General features: G+C 36.1%; 1 protein-coding gene across 5 annotated transcripts in view; it reads right to left on the reverse strand.

The window, feature by feature from the left end:
• The window catches only part of PPARG (peroxisome proliferator activated receptor gamma), a 131449-nt gene that overhangs the window by 56237 nt on the left and 56285 nt on the right, over positions 1-18927 (reverse strand). The window contains exon 1 of one of the 5 annotated variants that reach the window (XM_047744437.1): positions 14940-15086. The exons of the other annotated variants lie outside the window; for them this stretch is intronic. Within the exon in view, the coding sequence (XP_047600393.1) occupies positions 14940-15021 (82 nt within the window). The 5' untranslated portion in view covers positions 15022-15086. Of the gene's footprint in view, positions 1-14939; positions 15087-18927 lie in introns of those variants that run through there. 5 annotated transcript variants of the gene reach the window in all.

Raw genomic sequence — 18927 nt, forward strand, 5'->3', positions numbered from 1 at the left:
ATGAAGACATTACTGTATGTAAATATGTTGAAAATGGGACTTTTAACCTATGCCAATTTTCATAGATCCAGATTTTGGGGGGTCTTGATATATAGGAATGACATCAAATTTATGAAGGAAAGAAATCTCATGCAAGTACTCATTTACTGGATGCTAAATTAGTATATGATTAGTATATGATTCCCCGTAACAGAATTTGTTTCTAACAAAAATTAATAAAATCTGAATTCATCAAAAGGTTTGGGGAATAGTCTAATAAAATGAGCACACATCAGTCCCAGTTTTTACATAATAAATACAGGCATACATATTTTATTTGCTTATTTTTTGTGGGTTGCTGTTCTGAACATTCACAGTGAAGGTACATGAGCCAGTTACCATGTCAGATACCCTGGGTTTGAATACTGATTTACTGCTTGCCAGTTTTGTGATCTTTTTATACCTAACTAGCCCCTCTGTAAAATAATATTGCCTACCTCACAAAGGTGTTGTGAAGATTAAATTAGATAATATATCCAAAACACCTAACAGGTCCAGACACTTAGTAAGTTCTCAATAAATACAATTATTGGCAGCAGCAGTAATTCTTATACTTAACCAGACTATTAGAATCGTGTAAAAGGTGGGCTAACAGCCTCCAGTGCTACCACTAGGGGACAGGAAGAGGAAGAAACACCAGCAAAGTCCTATTGTTCAAATAGGACTACGCCTTCAACAGATGTCCTGTTTTAAAGACCTCTGGAAAAGGAGTCCACAGCTTCTCCTGGTTACTCATTCCAATGTTTAATGGCTCTTCTGTAGCCAGGAAAGTCTAGGTCTTATCTGGCTTGTCTCCAACTGAGTTATACATATGTTAATGATGTTCCTTTTAAAATAATTAAAAAGAAAAAAATCTGGTGAGCAAATAAATTTCGGAAATGCTAGGTCAAGCAAGGTTAAATAGGTTTATGCAGAACTTCTTAAGGCTCATATGCTAATAATTCATGAGAACGTACAAAGGAGAGGGAAGGCACAGTGTGCAACATTTGCAGAGTTTCACATTTGACAGAATAGTTGGGGAAGTGATGGTCTATCCTATACTGGAGTTTATAACTTCTCCCCCATTTTTCTAAACATACATAGCTACCATCTTCTGCACATTTGCCCATTACCGCTTGTACTTGAAAAGTGTTATTAAGCTGTCCCTCAGGTTTTCTTTAATTTTAGAGTGATTCTTAAAACAACAAGACCCAAGAGGGAAAGGATTTCTTAAACCATGTAGAAAAGAATCACTATAAAGACTAACGCTGTTTTTATAGAGACGATCTGAAAAGCCTCCAGACACAGGGAGGGAAAAAAAAAAAGGAAAGTCCACATAAAGGATCAGAACCAGAATGACTGTGAATGGCTGAACAGCAAACCTGGAAGCCAGAAAATCAATAGAGCAAGGTCTTCACAATTCAAAGAAAAAGTTGTTATTTCCAACTTGGCATTTCAGACTCAGCCAAACAAACCTTCACTCAACTGTACAAGCAGAAATACATTTTCAAAAATAGAGAACCTCAAAAAAAAAAAAAAAGTCACCCCACAGGTACTATTTCTGAGATTTCCACACCAGAACAAAAGAAAAACATGGGATCCGGAAACAAAGAACTGGAAAAGAGGAGGGTAAAAGGAAGATCGAGGACGACAGATCCCACGCAGCCTGGATAGAACAGAACAGGAAGGTGAAGAAGGCGGTAGGAGATTACCCAAGAAATCAAAGTGCCTGATATATATGACCTCTTAGAGACAGTTTTTATTACGGTCAGAGAGTTGGAGAAAGAACTAGTGATAATCCTTTCTAAATAAAAATGAACAATTTGTCAGTTAAAAAAAAAAAAAAAAAACTCCAGAAAAAAGAACAGCTCTTCAGGATGGGAAACAGAACTGTAGTATACTGCCTAGTGCAACTGGAGCAGGACTTTCAGAGCTGATAGGACATAAACATTGCAAATTATAAATACATCGTGAAGATGTCAGGAAGGACAAGTATGTGTTTTGGGAAAAGGGGTGTGGTGGGGAAGAGCTAACTTCTATCTTCCACTCTAGGAAGTCCATGGGGGAATGGATACAGCTTTTGAAATAGCAGCATACCAGATGTTATTTTAAAGACATAGAGGTAAATTCCAGGAGAAATGTTTAAAAGAATTAAAAATGACTGTTTCTGAGGAATAGGAACTGGGGACTGAGGGTTGCTGTTCTTCATGAAAAGCTTTATCCTGACTTTAAAAACTAGGTACAAGTCTTACTTTCGTAGAAGTAAAAATTAAGCTAAATATCTTTTCATTATAATGTCTTCCCATGATTTCACTGAACAAAGGGAATAAATATATTCCTTGCATGTTTCTCAGTCCTCTTAAAAGGAATTACCATGCCAAAAAACCATGGAAAAGTAGGGAAAATTTTAATGCAGATTCAAGTAAAATAAAGGAAAATCAGAAAATATTTTTAATGCTTGATCAACAGCTGGCAGTTCTTTTGGCTCAAACATTTAAAAAAAATTCTATCAATCCTTTTCTTTTCCTTTCCTGGTATCATGGATTTTGGTCAGAAAAGTGGGAAAAAGACTCTGGATCCCATTAGCAGAAGTATAACTTAATAACAGGTAACAATTTTGAAGTACTTACATGACAGACATTGTACCTTAAAATTATTAAACATGTAATTTATAATTAATTAATGTATATAAGTGTAATTTATAAATGTATACATACATATAATTCACATCTATGAATAGTCCTATGGTTTATATACAATTGTTATTACCCCCAGTGGACTGAAAACATTAGACATAAAGGGGTTAAGTGCAGGGAGCCTGGGTGGCTCGTTTGATTAAGCATCTGACTCCTGGTTTCAGCCCAGGTCCTGATTTTAGGGTCTTGGGATTAAGCCCCACCTTGAGCTCTGTACTCAGCCCATAGTCTGTTTAACCTTCTTTCTCCCCTTTTGCTCATACTCTCTTTCTCAAATAAATAAAATCTTAAAAAAAAAAAAAAGAGGTTAAGTGCCTTGCCTGATGTCACATAGGTAATAGGTACTGGGATTTGAACCTTGTGTGATTTCTCAAAATAGAGAACCTCTTATTTTGGACACCATGAATTAAGAAAAGGATTCGAAAAGGATTCTTTGCTGTGTCATTTGTTTCTTCAATGTGAAAAAAATACATTTTCATTCTGCCGTCTACTTAGACTATATTAAAACTCAAATCCAATGCTTCTGTGGTTTGGTTCCCCACTGATACTCCCACTGATAACTCTGGCAGAGGCTGAAGCATTCCAATATGTAACTGTATATACACTTCTCCTTATAATGAGTCAGAAGATCTCATAACAAATTCTCAAATTCAGATCAACAAAGGGCCTATCATCTGGTTTTGGAGAAGGCCATGTACACTTATGTTTTTCAAAAGTTCATTTTCTCTTATATGGGTCACATCTTGTTTAGATAGCTTGCTTAATCCAGTCTAGTATCAGGAGACAGGAAAGAAGATTACAGGATCATGCCCTCATCCACAGTCATCATTTCTGCTGTTTCCTGAGATGCAGTTTCACCATGGTCAAACCAGCTCAAGCTTGGTTTTTTTGCTAAAACTACCGTCATGTGTTTCTAAAGGGAGACGTACCAGTAATTGAATCAACACTAAACCTAAGTCTGTGGAACAGCTAGTTACTCTGGTTTGATTGAAATTCCTACTTTACTGAGCATATACTGGCAGCAAGCGAAGAATGGTGTGGAAGTCAGAAAAAAGAAACTGGGGTGTCCTCTCCAGCTAGCTCTTTCTGCACATTTTGGTTTTGGCTTTGCAGTGAGAGGCTAATGAAAATGGGAGACAGAAGACTGAGTGGAAAGGAAAAAAATAAAGGGTATGGTCCAGGACTTTGTAACTATTCAGAAGGAGTGACCACCAAAGAGATGCGAGAGTACTGTTTCTCTTTGCTTTGTCCACCTCTCAAACATTGTCAAGGGCTTGACATCCTTGCAACCAGAAAAACATAAGAGTGGTAGTGGTTTTAAGTAATGCTTTATTACTGAAGCACCTTGAATAGCTTGAAACTATCACAGAGTGGAAAGCGATTGTCTTACTCAGAATTGTTTAGTTCTGGCAAAATGATGTGATACACTATGGTCCTATGTACTCTTGTTTTTAATTTATTGTGCCAAACACTCTTAATGAGAAGACAATGGTCTTAAGCTAAACAAATATGAGAACAAAAGTGTCAAAACAGCTGTAGCCAGATTGCCAGTGGTTATGGGCTAATTTGCATATTTTCACTAGCTATCCCATATATTATCTCAAAAATATTACAATTAAATACTACAATGTAGTATTTAAAATATTCATAGTAAACATTTTTCGTGTTTAAATACTCTTCCTGAGCTATTATAGCATTATCAAAATATTCTGTATAAAGACATTTGACACAATTCAAAACATTTATTATTAAAAAAAAATCTCTTAACTAGGAAGAAAAGGGAACTTCAATAATCTGATAAATCCATAAAAAACAAACAAACAAAAACCTAAAGGAGCCATCATACTTGATGGTGAAATATTTAAAGCTTTCCTTTGAGATCAGGAATGAGATAAGCATACTAGCTATCACTGCTTCTAGTCAAAAGTGTACTAGAAATCCTATCCAGTGAAATACAGAAGAAAGAAATGATTAGAAAAGAAAAAATAAAACTAACATTACTCACAGATGACATGAATATATGTGTGTGTGTGTGTGTGTGTGTGTGTGTATATAAATATAGAAATAAAACCCATGGGCACCTGGGTGGCTCAGTGGGTTAAGCCTCTGCCTTCAGCTCAGGTCATGATCTCAGGGTCCTGGGATCGAGCCCCACATCGGGCTCTCTGCTCAGCAGGGAGCCTGCTTCCCCCTCTCTCTCTGCCTGCTTCTCTGACTACTTGTGATCTCTGTCTCTGTCAAATAAATAAATAAAATCTTTAAAACCCATTACAATTAACAAAAGAATTTAGCAAAGTTGCTGGATATAAGATCAATCAATATTCAAAAAATGAACTATATTTTTATAAGCCAGCAACAAACAGAAAATAACATCTTAAAATGATTTTTACCGTAGTGTCAAAAACATCAAATAAATACCTAGGGGGAAAAAACCTAGCAAAATATGTGTAAGACTGCTATACTGAAAATTCAAAAATATTATTTTTTAAAAAGTATTTAAATAGATGAAGGGATACACTGTGTTCATGAACTGGAATACTCAATATTTAAAACTGTCAATTCTCTCCATATTTATCTATAGATTCAGGAAAATTCTAATCAAAATACCAGCATTTTTGTGTGTAAAGAGACATGATGAGTCTAAAATTTATATGGAAATTCAAAGAGCCAAGAATAACCAAGACAATCTTGAAGAGAAGAACAGCACTGGAGGATTTTTACCACCAGATATTAAACCCAATTATAAAACTATAGTAATTAATAAGTCACTTAGTGCAAGAAGAAAAACAGACCAATGTAACAGGAGAGCAAGTCCAGAATCAACCCCACAAGAATATGGTCACCTGGTTTATGACCAAAATGTCCCCATAGTATAGTGGGGAAAGGATCACTTAATCATTAAATGAAGTAGGTCAATTACATATCCACATGGAAAAAAGTGAATCAACCTCTACATTAAAACATACACAAAAATCAGTTCCATGTGGACTGAAGATCTAAATGTGAAATATGAAACAGAAGAGTTTTTAAGATAAAAATTAAGGTAACACTTCATCAGGGACGCCTGAGTGGATCAGTCAGTTAAGCTGCTGCCTTCAGCTCAGGTCATGATCCCAGGGTCCTGGGATTGAGTCCCACATCGGGCTCCTTGCTCAGCAGGGAGCCCGTTTCTCTCTCTGCCTCTGCCTGCCACTCTACCTGCTTGTGTGCTCTCTCTTTTTCCTCTCTCTTTCTCTCTGACAAATAAATAAATCTTTAAAAAAAAAAAAAAAAAGAACACTTCATCAACCTTGGAGTAGGCCAAGATTTCTTCATAAACACTTAATAAAAAGCACTGATTAGATAACCTGGACAATATTTAAGATTAAAACTGATTAGTAAGTAAATGAAAAAGCAATACACAGTGTGGGAGAAGATATCTGCAATATATACATTTGACAAAGTATGCTTTATTTTTATTAATTTAACAAAGTATGCTTTAAACTCATATCTAAAGTTCCCAGTATAAAAATGGGCAAAACACTTGAAAGGCACTTCACAATAAAGAAGAGCCAAAAAGGTAATAAATGTTTTTTAAAGTGCTTAACTTTTTAGTTATTAGAGAAAGAAAAACAAAATTACAATGTGATACTACCATAAACCCATTAGCATGGCTAAAATGAAAAAGAAAAAGAAAATATGTAAAGATGTGGACCAAGTGGAACACTCCAACACTGCTGGGTATAAATGGTACAGCCATGATCAAAACCATCTGGTAGGGTCTCTTAAAGCTGACCACACCCTATGGACCATGTATATGGCTAACAGAAATGTGTACCCTTGTTCGCTGAAAGACCTATATGAGAATGTTCCTAGTTGTACTATTTGCAGTAATGAAAAATACCTGAATGCCCATCAACAGTAAGACAGATATATTGTGATATATTCACAAAATGAAATAAAGTAATAAGAATGAAGTACAATTATACTCAATGTGATTAACAAACAAATGCTGAGCAAAAGAATTCATATACAAAAGAGTAAACAATGTTAAGTTCTATTCATATAAAATTCCAAAATGGGCAAACTAAACCATGGGTTAGAAATTAGAAGAGTCAGCGGGATTCCAGAGGGCTGGTATTGTTCTGTTTCCTTATCTGAATGTGAATTACACATTTCACTCATTTGTGAAAATGATTTACATAATTCTCCCTAGGTATTTTATGTTTCAATAAAAAACTTCAACAGGAGGGATGGGTCGGAGTGGGAGTTGATAGAAGGAAACATGCAAACCAAACATATAAGCCAACAAAAACTCTTTTATTTCTGTTAAAAAGATTTGTTACAGAATTTCTAATGTATTTATTTAAGAATTTTTCTATTCAGAAGTTACCAAGTGGTATTAAAATCAGTCTCAATAAACTACCTATATTTCTAACTGCCTTCATTGTATAATAAAGGCTAAATACATCTTCGATTAAGATGGTCAAGTCAGCATCAAAAGGTTAGGAAAAAATTCAAAGGGTGCAACTTTTTATCCTAAGGAGTATTAAAAGTTACATTTTTGCTTTAGGTATACTTGACTTATATGTACGGCCTCTTCTGCTTTACAAGAACCCTATATTTCTTTTAAAATCTTTTCCCAAATACTAATACCTACAACAGGAGTCCTATGTTTGTGAAGTTAACATGTTTGGATCAGTTATCTTTTGAAACATTCCATTTAAATGAAATGAAGTCTGTGGCTTAGTGCAAACTACCAATTTCATGATGAATATTTAATTTGTTTGTATCAACAATCTATTTCAACAACTTTTTGTTTTAGAAGAGTTATCATATTTTACTACAGTATTTCTCTTCCCGAAGCCTCTCCTTGTTTTACTTTTCTTTGGTATTTTACTTTCTCAATATCTTAATCTCAGTACAAGCTTGATCAGTAATATAAAACCCAAACAATCTCAAATCAAGATAACCAATTACCTAATACTATGTGCAAGGTATTTTTCAGGCCTCACAAGAAATACATTATAACATAGTTCTTGACCTTGAGAAGCTTACCAAGGTGAAAGATGTTTAATAATAGCAGGCAGAATACAGACCAAACTAGTGAGAGAGACAATGAGTGCTCTAGAAGTGTAGAGGAGAAAAAGACCAACATGTACTGAAATAATCCAGGATAACTACATGGTAGAAATGGGTTTTGAATTGTGAGGATCATGTGGGATGATTAGGATTTGGATTATTGTTGATAAACGTATTCCAAGTAAAAGATATTTGTCTCTACTATCCAGCATGACCCTTATATTACCTGAGTTTCCTGAGACTGAAATGAATATGGTATCAAAATGATTAAATTTGGGGTTAAAAAAAAGGACATTACTTGCAAACTGGACCGATTTCTTGGCCAATTGGGTCATCTGTTTGGGTCATTTGTTTGTATCTTGTAATTGGCTAGAGATGTGGTTGTATCAGTAGTAAAGAGATTTCTTTGTAAATGGCAGAGATTTCTATGTATATCTGGCTATTCTTATATCAGACAGACACATTTAGTTCTTTTCAGCATCATATTTTGCCAATTAAGCAAACTTGCCCAGACAGTCTACATAATAGGTCTAAATTTTTAAAACTAATGGCAGGATTTTAGGTGAAGTGGAAGACAACAGTAAAGTAATATCCTACCATCTCACATTTAAAATATTCAATTGATAATGCCAACTAATGAATGTTTTACTTTTTCCAAAAGAGGTGACTTAATTCAATGAAGTAAAGTGAACCATGGTGCTCACATGTCTAGCACCAACAAAGAATATTAGAACTGCTATTCTGTCTCTGAGTTTTGTCACTGGTTCTTTGACAAAACAAGAAATTGAACCAAGGTTTCTTTCTTCTGGAACTGTGATTAATAATATGTATCTATCAGATAATATCTAAATATTCTGGGAAAAAAAATGCTAAGGAAAAGATTGTAAGCAAGTAAGAACTAAGTGTGACTTAATTAACTATAGTAACAGAAAACTTTGATAGCATGGACACTGAAAATCTGTATTATCCCAAAGTTGTAACTTCCATTTCACGGAAGACAAGACAAAACTAACATTTGCTGGACACCTGTTACATATCAGGTCCTGTGCTAAGTGCTTCTTCACAGATTCGGTATTGGTTACTTAATCAAGTAAGTTGTTTCCTTAGCACTGCTAGCAAATAAGTCCCCTAAAATTTCAAATGAATACTGGAAGTATCAAAAGGTAGGCAGAGGGGTGCCTGAGTGACTCAGTGAGTTAAGCCTCTGCCTTCAGCTCAGGTCATGATCTCAGGGTCCTGGGATAAAGCCCCGCATTTGGCTCTCTGCTCAGCAGAGAGCCTGTTTCCCCCTCTTTCTCTGCCTGCCTCTCCCCCTACTTGTGATGTCTCTCTATGTTGAATAAATAAATAAAATCTTAAAAAAAAAAAAAAGGTAGGCAGATTTGCAAAAGAAGCCAGGCATTTGGATAAGTCAAAAACTGTGATATTCAAATTAATATTCAAATAATACTCAAATAATGATAATCCAAACCAATGGAGGGATATGATTCAAATAACTGTATAATAGGCAATTCAAAATAGATTTGTATCTGGTTTTTAAGATAGATCATGTTGTTGGTTTGTTTTTATACCAGCATGGGTTTTAGAACAATACAATAGCATGTACACTAAACTTTTGTTTTTACTTATCGAACATATTCTAGTGCCTGACCTCAGGAGGTGGTGAGGTACAGCAGCAGGTCAGCTTGGAATTAATAAGACAATGATAAGAGCTTATTATGTACCTATTATATGTTAGATACTTGTGGAATAAAGAAGAGAATAAAACATGGGTCTTGTCCTCAACAACTATATAACTTGGATTAAGGGAATATATAAAACAGAAAATATTACCAGGCAGTCTCCAATTAAGGGCTAAACAGTGTGATACAGACCAACGCAGAAGAGGGGATTTTATTATTTTATTTTAACAAGTATTAATCAACTGGCCATTTACCAATGTCCCAGGCATTTGGGATATACGTGAATGAGCAAACTAGACAAAGATCCCTGCCTTTATGGGGTTGATATGCTAGTGTGAAAAAGTGGACAATAAGTACAACAGATGAGTAAATTATACAGTATGTTAGAAGATGGTGAATACTTAGAAATGAAACCATGGAGCAGGAGGAGGGAAAGTGACTTAAGTGAAGCGAAGAGCTGCTGCTGTAGGGTTGTGAGCTGAGTGACAGAGCTTACATTTTAACGTGATCCCTCTGCATGAAGGCTGACACTAAGCAGTTAGGAGGTGAGGACAGAGGCAGGACACTCGTCAAAGAGTGGGATAGCAATCCAGGCAAGAGACAGTGGCTTGGATGAGAGTACTGACAGTGAAGTGGGGAGAGGTAATATATTCTAAACATATTTTCAGTTTAGAGGAACAATTAACAGTAACGTATTAACAGGAGGTCTTGCGTCATGGCGGTTACTTGAACCCGATGTTGAAGGACGGGGGATTTGAAAAGTAAAAAAATTAGGAAAGGCATTCCAGGATGTGGTGGGCTTAGAGGCAAGGGTGAGTCTGGCTTATTCTTGGGACAATGTGATTAGTCCAAGTAGAAAAAGGCAGATCATTCTCTGGGGTGTGGAGGGAAATAAAATACACAAAGTGGAAATGGATTATACAAAGCTTTCAAAGCTAGGTGGAAGTGTTTAGACTTCACAAAATTCACTATGGTGCACTACTTGTATACAGTAAGTGCTCAATACATACTGGAAGTCTGATAGGCTTTGAGGACCACTTATCTTGCAGATTAGACTGGATGGCTGAACATCTCTCATTTAGAAAGTCAGCTAAAAGGCTGTACATGAATCCCAGTGTGTGGTCATAAGAGATGATATTCCTTATGGTAACTGACAGTTGACTGTTTTAAATTTACTTTATAATGCAAACCATTCACCACTTGTAGGAACTTCAATCTTGTGTTGGCAAATCTCTTACCTGATAAAAATTACATGGGTCTAAACACTGTGTGCTCAGCTAGCCATACGATCTTAATTCTGAGGTTACTGGAGTTGGACAGCAGTTGCTATCAGATGTAAATGTAATTACTGTGTCTCTAAATTAGTTACAGGTACAAAACTGTATCTACAAAAAAAAGGTAATCTAGTAGAGGTTTACAGAAACTTAGTTCCATCTAAATGAGTCTGATTCATTCATTCATATCACATTTATTTTTGCAAATATTCAACACTAGTAGATGGACATGAGGCATTTGCTGGGACAACTTTCTTATGCCTAATTTAAGGCTGTCCAAAGGAAGCTAAAATAACAGAACCCATGTCAGTTCTGTTGCTCTAATACAATGAAGACATTTACTTGGCTCAGATTTCCACTGATGCAAAGAATATATGCTTTATAAGGAGCTATGATGATTTTAGAATTTCCTATGGGTTACCTTATTCAAGTTACAGGTGAGAATGTTGACAAAGATAGTAACCTATGACAAACTATCAGAGCTATAAAAATTGTTTTCCATTTGACAACCTTTTTTATATAGCAATGAAGAGTTTAAATGGATAACTGCTGTCAGGTAACTTTCAAAACAAGTTGTACTCCTTAGGGATGCCAGGGAAAAATAAATTTAAAAAATTTTTAAATGCTGTTTTCTTGCAAGACTCTAATATACATGACATTTGTTTCTGGTGTTTCCTATAACTCATAATTTGGGGGGAAGTACAAGAGAAATGACAGTTTTTGGAAACATAGTAAGGAGATTCTGAGAGTCTTGAAATCTACCAAATCTACTATGTCTTGGTGATCAGAAAAGAGATATGAACAGCTAAATCAGAGAAATAAATGATAAAATAGAGCCACACTAAAAAAAGTTAATATGGACGATAGTAACATTCTAGAAAAAGGCCCTGAATCATTATTAATGTGAGATTATGAAATTTACAGCTGTGTCAATTACCTAAATCTTCATCATAAAGAATATTATAATCTAAGATAGTTTTTCAGTGTCTCGGAGAAGAAAACGTTTAATCACTATTTTCATTTATGGCCCAAGAATGATTTCAGTTTTTGGAAATCCAATCTTTTCTGAAACAAACATTAACAAAAGTGGGAGGTAACTGCCCCATTTAAAAAAAAAAAAGTCTGACAGAAAGACACTCTCTAAGTATGATTATTTCCTTATCAGAATATTCAGGTGAGGTCATGGGAGAAGCCTCATCTCACTAAAAAACTGCCATTATTTTTTTAAAAAAGATTTTATTTATTTGACAGACAGAGATCACAAGTAGGCAGAGAGGCAGGCAGAGAGAGAGGGGGAAGCAGGTTCCCTGCGGAGCAGAGAGCCCAATGTGGAGCTCGATCCCAGGACCCTGGGATCATGATCTGAGCTGAAGGCAGAGGCTTTAACCCACTGAGCCACCCAGGCGCCCCAAACTGCCATTATTTTGATACACAAAGAATTCTGCAGTTTTCCCCCACATATTCCCTAAAATGCTTCTAAATTAAGATATTGTATGTTTTCTGTTCCATCCATAAGTGATTAATACTGGAAGACCAAAACAATAAACTCTATATAGGACTTCAGATGGGCTTTTGCAAATATTGTGTCATTTAATCCTTGTAATAACTCTGTATTTCTATTGTTATATGTGGAAACGGAGGGAAGAGAGGATAAATGGCTTACTCAAATTCACACGGAACATACATGGCCAGGACAAGACTTGTAGTTGCATTCCCTGATACTACCTGGGTCCCTTAAACCTCTAGAAAGGTGAAAACTTTGGTCAATTATTTAATGCTTCCAAATATACAGTTGCCTGGAGTCTTGCAGAGGCACAGTTTAAGTACCCCCCCCCCCATAAAAATGGCGGGCAATCAATCACTCACTCCTATCTCAGGAGAGGCGCTTGTTTCAAAGGATTGTCTATTGCAGCATTTATCATGCCTCCAAGGCATATTTCCATTGCTCAATCAGCTCCAAAGGACAAGCGTGTCATCATCTTTCAATGCTCTGGTGCAACACTTTAAAATTACAGAATTCACACAGGACTAAGTCTGGCATGAAAAGTAGGAGGCATATTCAGCTTGAATTTGTGGAAGCTTCCCTTCAATCTTGCCAATTTTTACTAGGAGAGATGGTTTCAGAGCCAGCATAGGGTTACCTGGGGTTACTTGAGGAGCTCATGATGAAAACGGGGAAATAAGATAAAGGGGGGCTCAACAGTGATAATGGAGCCCAGGAAAAAGCACAGAACTCCTATTTGGGTAGAGTGGCTACATACATTTTTTAATCTCATGATATGACCAATATAGCTTGGACATTCACATTCATCAAGACACTTTTTCTTCAAAGTTGCACCAAGCTACTTGCAACAACCCCCAAGACCACCTTGCCTACAGTGAGCAGGAAGGAGCACCAAAGTTAATTACCATATTAAAGCCAAATCCTAAACTCTACCGTGTTTCATCTCTGATGGCCTCAATTTCAAGTTTGTTTGTTTGTTTGTTTTGGCAAGGGTGGAGTAAATAGTGGTCATCTACACAATGCAACTGAAGTTAACAACCATAGGTCTTTGGCCTTTAGGAATAATATTTTCAGCAGAACACCACTTAGAAATAAGAAGTAATCAGATACCATATAAACAAAAGTTAAATTATTTGTACAATATATAATTTTTAAACTGCTAATAATTCTGTACCATGTTAATTAAGAAGTAAAGTACTATATTAGTCTTGGAGGGGATTTGAGACTCAAGACAATTAAACTCTGGCAAATTCAAATCATAAACATATAGAGATTAGTATAGAATAGAAACTAACTTGAATCACAAAACTATCTCTTACCATACACAGAATTTTTCCTCAGTTAACCTAAAATATTTGTTGTACTAAATTCTGGACATATTTCTTGCAAACAGACTTAACTACCAACTTTTGACTCAAGAACTATTTCACACTATAGCTAGGACATTCTGCCCTGACGCAAGCTAAGTTAGTAACTGAAGAAAGACAGCAATAATTTTTATGGCTTTTAAAAAAATAGAAAGCAGATTTTATATAATATAATGAAACAAAACTCCTATTTAAGAGGCACAGATGACAGATAAATATATTGAATCAAATCACCGTAATAGAATGAAACAGTATTTCAGGAAATATTTTTTCTTATTTTTTAAACAGCCTGATGTTTTAACAAAAAAAAAAACTGTGACTAATATGTTCAAACTTCAGACTTCCAGAAAAATTAAAACATTAAAATGTAAAGCCATTCATTTTAACAACAAAGTGTCTTAACTGTAACTCTTTAGCACTTGTATTCTAAAACACCAATCACACTAGTTAACAGGTTCTATTTTTATGCAGTATCTATGAGAAAAAAATACGTAGAAATAGAGAAATAAATATGAAACAGTACAAAACAGAAGAAGCTGTGCTAAGAAACTCCAGTAGAAGGAGCTGTAGAAATGAAGAACTTACATTTTGCAATGGCCAAGAAAGGAATTTTGAAAAATGAGGTATCTGCTTGAATCTTATATATCTGAGTACAAGCAATAGCTAATCAGTTACTTGGTATGCAATAGGCATTTAGGGACATTGCTTTCTTTATGTGTAAAATGAAGTGCTTGGAATAGACATTCTCCAAGGCCCCACAATCTATTCTACAATGCATTAGGCACCATGCTAGAAATACAGAGAAGAATATAAGTTGGTCCTACACTCTGGAAGCATACAATTCTTTGGGAGAGATAAAATGTACAAATATCTAGATTTCAAAATAGAACTAAGCATGCTGAGAGAGCTTTAAGAGGAATAAAAATGCTATAGGTGGAATAAAAACTGCCTGAGAGATACATACCATATAAGACTACAAAACGGGAAAAAGGGGCCCCCTCAGGTATTCTAAAAAAAATCCTCAAGTATATTTGGGAAGCACATATAAACCAAGGAAATAAAAATGAATAGGATTTTTAAAAATATAAATATACCTTTAATGCCTACTATTCAGGAACTAGGAGCCATACACAGAGACATACATGGATTAGTTTAGGTTTCTTCTTCAAAGTTCTGATGCTTACAACTGAACACTAAAACAGCAAACTAGGCATTAAAAGACTGGACCACACACATCTCATATTAGAGTATAACCTGGAAAACAATCTACAAGAGCAATTTCATCATTCCATAAATACCCAAAGTAACCCAACAGCCATATCTGGAATTGACTTTACCTTGTGAAGTGCTTGCAGACAGTGTATCAGCAAAGGAATCGCTTTCTGGGTCAATAAGAGAATCTCCCAGAGTTTCACCCATAATAGCATGGAAGAGGGCTTTGCTGTAATTCACACTGATATTTTGTCTATTTCTTGCAAAAGACCAATCCATTAAAAGAAAAGGACTTGCAGTAGTAGAACTTGTGAGCACAACCAATGAGTTAAGACATCAGTTTCCAAATATTTCGGAGAGGTGGGAATTAATCCACAAAGGACCAGGCCTGAATTGGCTGGCACTGTCCTGTTAGAGAGCCAGCTGTGACAAATGTGGTGTCATAATGTTGCTCACTGCTTTGGCAAGACTTGGTACATTACAAGGAAAACATTGCCACACCGTCTCGCCAGTGACCCACATGTTGTGTGTCTTGTGAGGGGCGCGAGTTGTACAGTATTTAGAGCTATCAGAGCAAAGAGATTGTTCAGTGTTCGACTGCTCCCTAAATGGGAAACTTTACATCTCTGGGTTATGAAATACCAGATAAACTTACTAGGACAAAGTTTTTTTCTAGCTGCCCATCCCTGGTTGAATCTCTAATCATATTACCTGAAGGAAACTATTTAATTCAAACATGTATTTTAAAATCTGACATCAGCATGCCACTGAAATGTTATTTTCTGAGGCACTGGTTCCAGCCCTTGACAAAGGCCAAAGTGACACTGACAAATTCTAGAAGATTAAATAGTTGAGAGATATAGTTTAGATTTGATCTATCAGGGTTTGCTTTTTTAAAAACTCGATAATGAAGTTTAGCCATCGCTAGCAGAGGCAGTAACACTGCACCAAGGTCTGAGCATAGCTGATGTTTCAATGATAAATGCCATGTCATAACAGCAAAAGTGGAGTTCTCTCTGAGAAGAATAATGCATTAGCAGAAAAAAAAAAAAAAGGCTCACACTGATAGGTTGGCAAGGAACTGTGGTCAGTTTTGTAATCAGGAAAAAGCTGGCTTCTTGCTCAAGGCCTTTGCCCTTTTTGGCAGGGAGAAACACAAGCAGTGCCAAACTTCAGTGTGGAAGCAGGTCTCCACTTGTCCCATAAGTGGCCTGATAGAATTGCAGCGACTTGTGGATTTAATCAAGATGCCCCCACATAGGGCGATGGATCAGATGGCAATAATTCCCTTAGACTTATCCTAATGTTCCCCCAAGTGGCATAAGTATCTATCTGTTCCATCTACATTGAGTAACTGGTCATTCTGCAAGGGGACTAGCAAAAGTTTCCCTGTTAATCATGGAGCAACAATTTGGTGGGGAAAATGCATACTTGGGCCTTCACAGCACAGAATAAAGTGGAGAGTTGGGCGTTTGTATTGCTTAAAAACCAAAAAGCGTTTACTAAGGTAGTTTGAGTTAAAGCAAACTTCTTGGCAATCCAAAATTCAGAGGTAATTACAGGTGTGTAGGATTAGTTTTGTCTATATTCAACTTGAACTATCAATAAAGGAGTTTCTCCTTCCCTCTCAATGCTGGGAAATTTCCTCCTATTACAGACACGATGATAATAGTTAAAAGTATGATTAGTCTAAGATTTTTGGTTAAATATAAGGATGGAACAAAATCAATTCTAGAAGTCAAGGACAGTTTTCTTCTTGTTAATAAAACAGAACAAAAATTTAAGCCCATTCTGCTTACAGATAATGTCCCAAGATGTGCTTGCATCTGGAAGGCAAATTTCAGCTTTCTTCTTATGAAATGGCAGTTTCTCCCTCAATTCCCTATCCTCTCTTCATTCTAGGTCTCAGATTCCAATGTCTTCCCAACTTAAAAAAAAATGAACAAGTTTATTAAAATGTTAAAAATTATGCCAGAGTATAAGAAGGACAAAACAGGCAGAAGGATACCATTCTTAGAGTGAAGCTCTTTATAAAAAAGTCTAACACTCTGTTAAGAAGATGAGAAAACAAGGCCCCCAAATGACAAGTACATTCTCCAGGTTAAACAGGTAGGTAGTGACAGATGTGGAACTAGAATCTAGGTTTTTTAGGTGTCTAATTCCCAGGCCAGCCAACTACCGGTCTTCCCCAACTTCCACTCTCACAAGCGTCTAAATTACGTCTTTTAATAAATCAGTCACCAAAGGGACAGAGTATAGGGTGTTATGGGGATAATATGTTAACTCTTTCACAGAATTTCAGTCAATAACTGTGTCATTAATTTTTCAATACCCATGGATATGGAGTTGGTGTGGGGAGCTTCTCAATGCCTTTTTCTCTCTTATTCTTACATTTCTTCAATGATGATGTAGGTCATTCATGCCACATAATTCTATCTGGGGAGATCACTCTCAGCTTCTGAGGCCAGCAGAATTAAGCTGGTCTTCCAGTTGGTTAGTGGTCTCTTCTGCTATTTTGGACAATACACAGGTCCATTCTTTCCAACTATCATCAATGGGACTAATTTCTGGATTCTTCGCCTACTATTACTTCTATTCTCTTTTTTTTCTCCCCTCAGATACCATTCAACTTGTCTGTCTACCGTTGTAGCTATCCCTTCCAAGCCCCTAACTGTTCTCACTCACACTGTGCTTTAGATATTCAAATATAGAATTATTTATAACAGCTAATTATTCCTTAACATCTGAATCTAATGGCATCTATTCCCCTTGCACTGTATTATTTGAGAGCAACAACCTGTCCTATTCACCGTATTTCACTCCTTTATTTGTTCAACAGATGTTTATTGGCAAAAAATCAGAATACACTGGCAGGCCTTGAGTTAGGGGCTGGCTTACTGAACAAGATGGATGTATTCTTATCTTGTGAATTTCAAAGCTAGTCAATAAGCAAAAACTACAATTTTATCAACAATTTTTATCAACGTGAGGACTGTAGGCTCAGTAGATGTCACTTAAACTCTTGAAAGCATATCAAGCAATACAGAGAACACCCCAAGTTACTAACAAAATGCTTATACAATGTGGACTTTTAATCATCATTTTTTAAAAAAGATTTTATTTATTTATTTGGCAGAGAGAAAGAGAGATCACAAGTAGGAGTGAGGCAGGCAGACGGGGAGGGGGAAGTAGGCTCTCTGCCGAGCAGAGAGCCCGATGAGGGGCTCAATCCCAGGACCCTGGGATCATTACCTGAGCCTAAGGCAGAGGATTAAGACCCACTGAGCCACCCAGGTGCCCCGATTAATCATCATTTTTATGTTAGTAACAATATTTATTGATTTTTAAAGATTTATTTATTTGAGAGAGAGAGTATATGTGAGTGTGGGGGGGGGCAAAGGGAGAAGGGGAGAATCTCAAGCAGACTCCCTGTTGAGCGCAGAGTCACACAGGGCTTAATCCTAGGACCCTGAAATCATGACCTGAGCTGAAACCAAGAGTCCAATGCTCCACTGACTGAGCCATCCAGGCACCCCACTAACAATATTTTAATATTTTGCATCACGCTGTAGCACCAGGTCACTTGAGAAATAACTTGTTCATGTGTATATTAAAATGGAGAAAAATAAACGGAGCCAATCCCATTTGTATCTAATTAGGAATGTGCTTTGCCTTGAGATACTGAAGAGACTTATTTCACAGTGATCCTTCCGTGTATTCCTCAAATATTTATCAAACACCTTCTGAGTGCCAGATATTATTCTAAGTATAGGAGATAAATTCATTAATAATCCAAGTTCCTATCCTCAATAAGTTCATATTTAACTATATTTATTTAAATTATCCAAATATACCTAAAAGAGTGATCTTTTACCTCACTTAACTTTGAAAGTCAATTAGCATGCACTGATGCCAGAATAAGTATATTTGCTTAAATAAAGTCATTCCTATCACTGGACAGTATATGATCACCAGAAAATTTATGAGAGTTTTGACATGCATGTGAATATTTCTATCTTCAAGGCCTTAAGATTCCCCAGTGTCCTATTCTTCATAATATCAAAATCGAGAGGATATTATAAGATGTGTAAAAGAGGATGCTGGTAAATAGGA

The sequence above is a fragment of the Lutra lutra genome, chromosome 1 (genome assembly GCF_902655055.1).
Source record: "Lutra lutra chromosome 1, mLutLut1.2, whole genome shotgun sequence".
NCBI classification, from domain to species: Eukaryota; Metazoa; Chordata; class Mammalia; order Carnivora; family Mustelidae; genus Lutra; species Lutra lutra.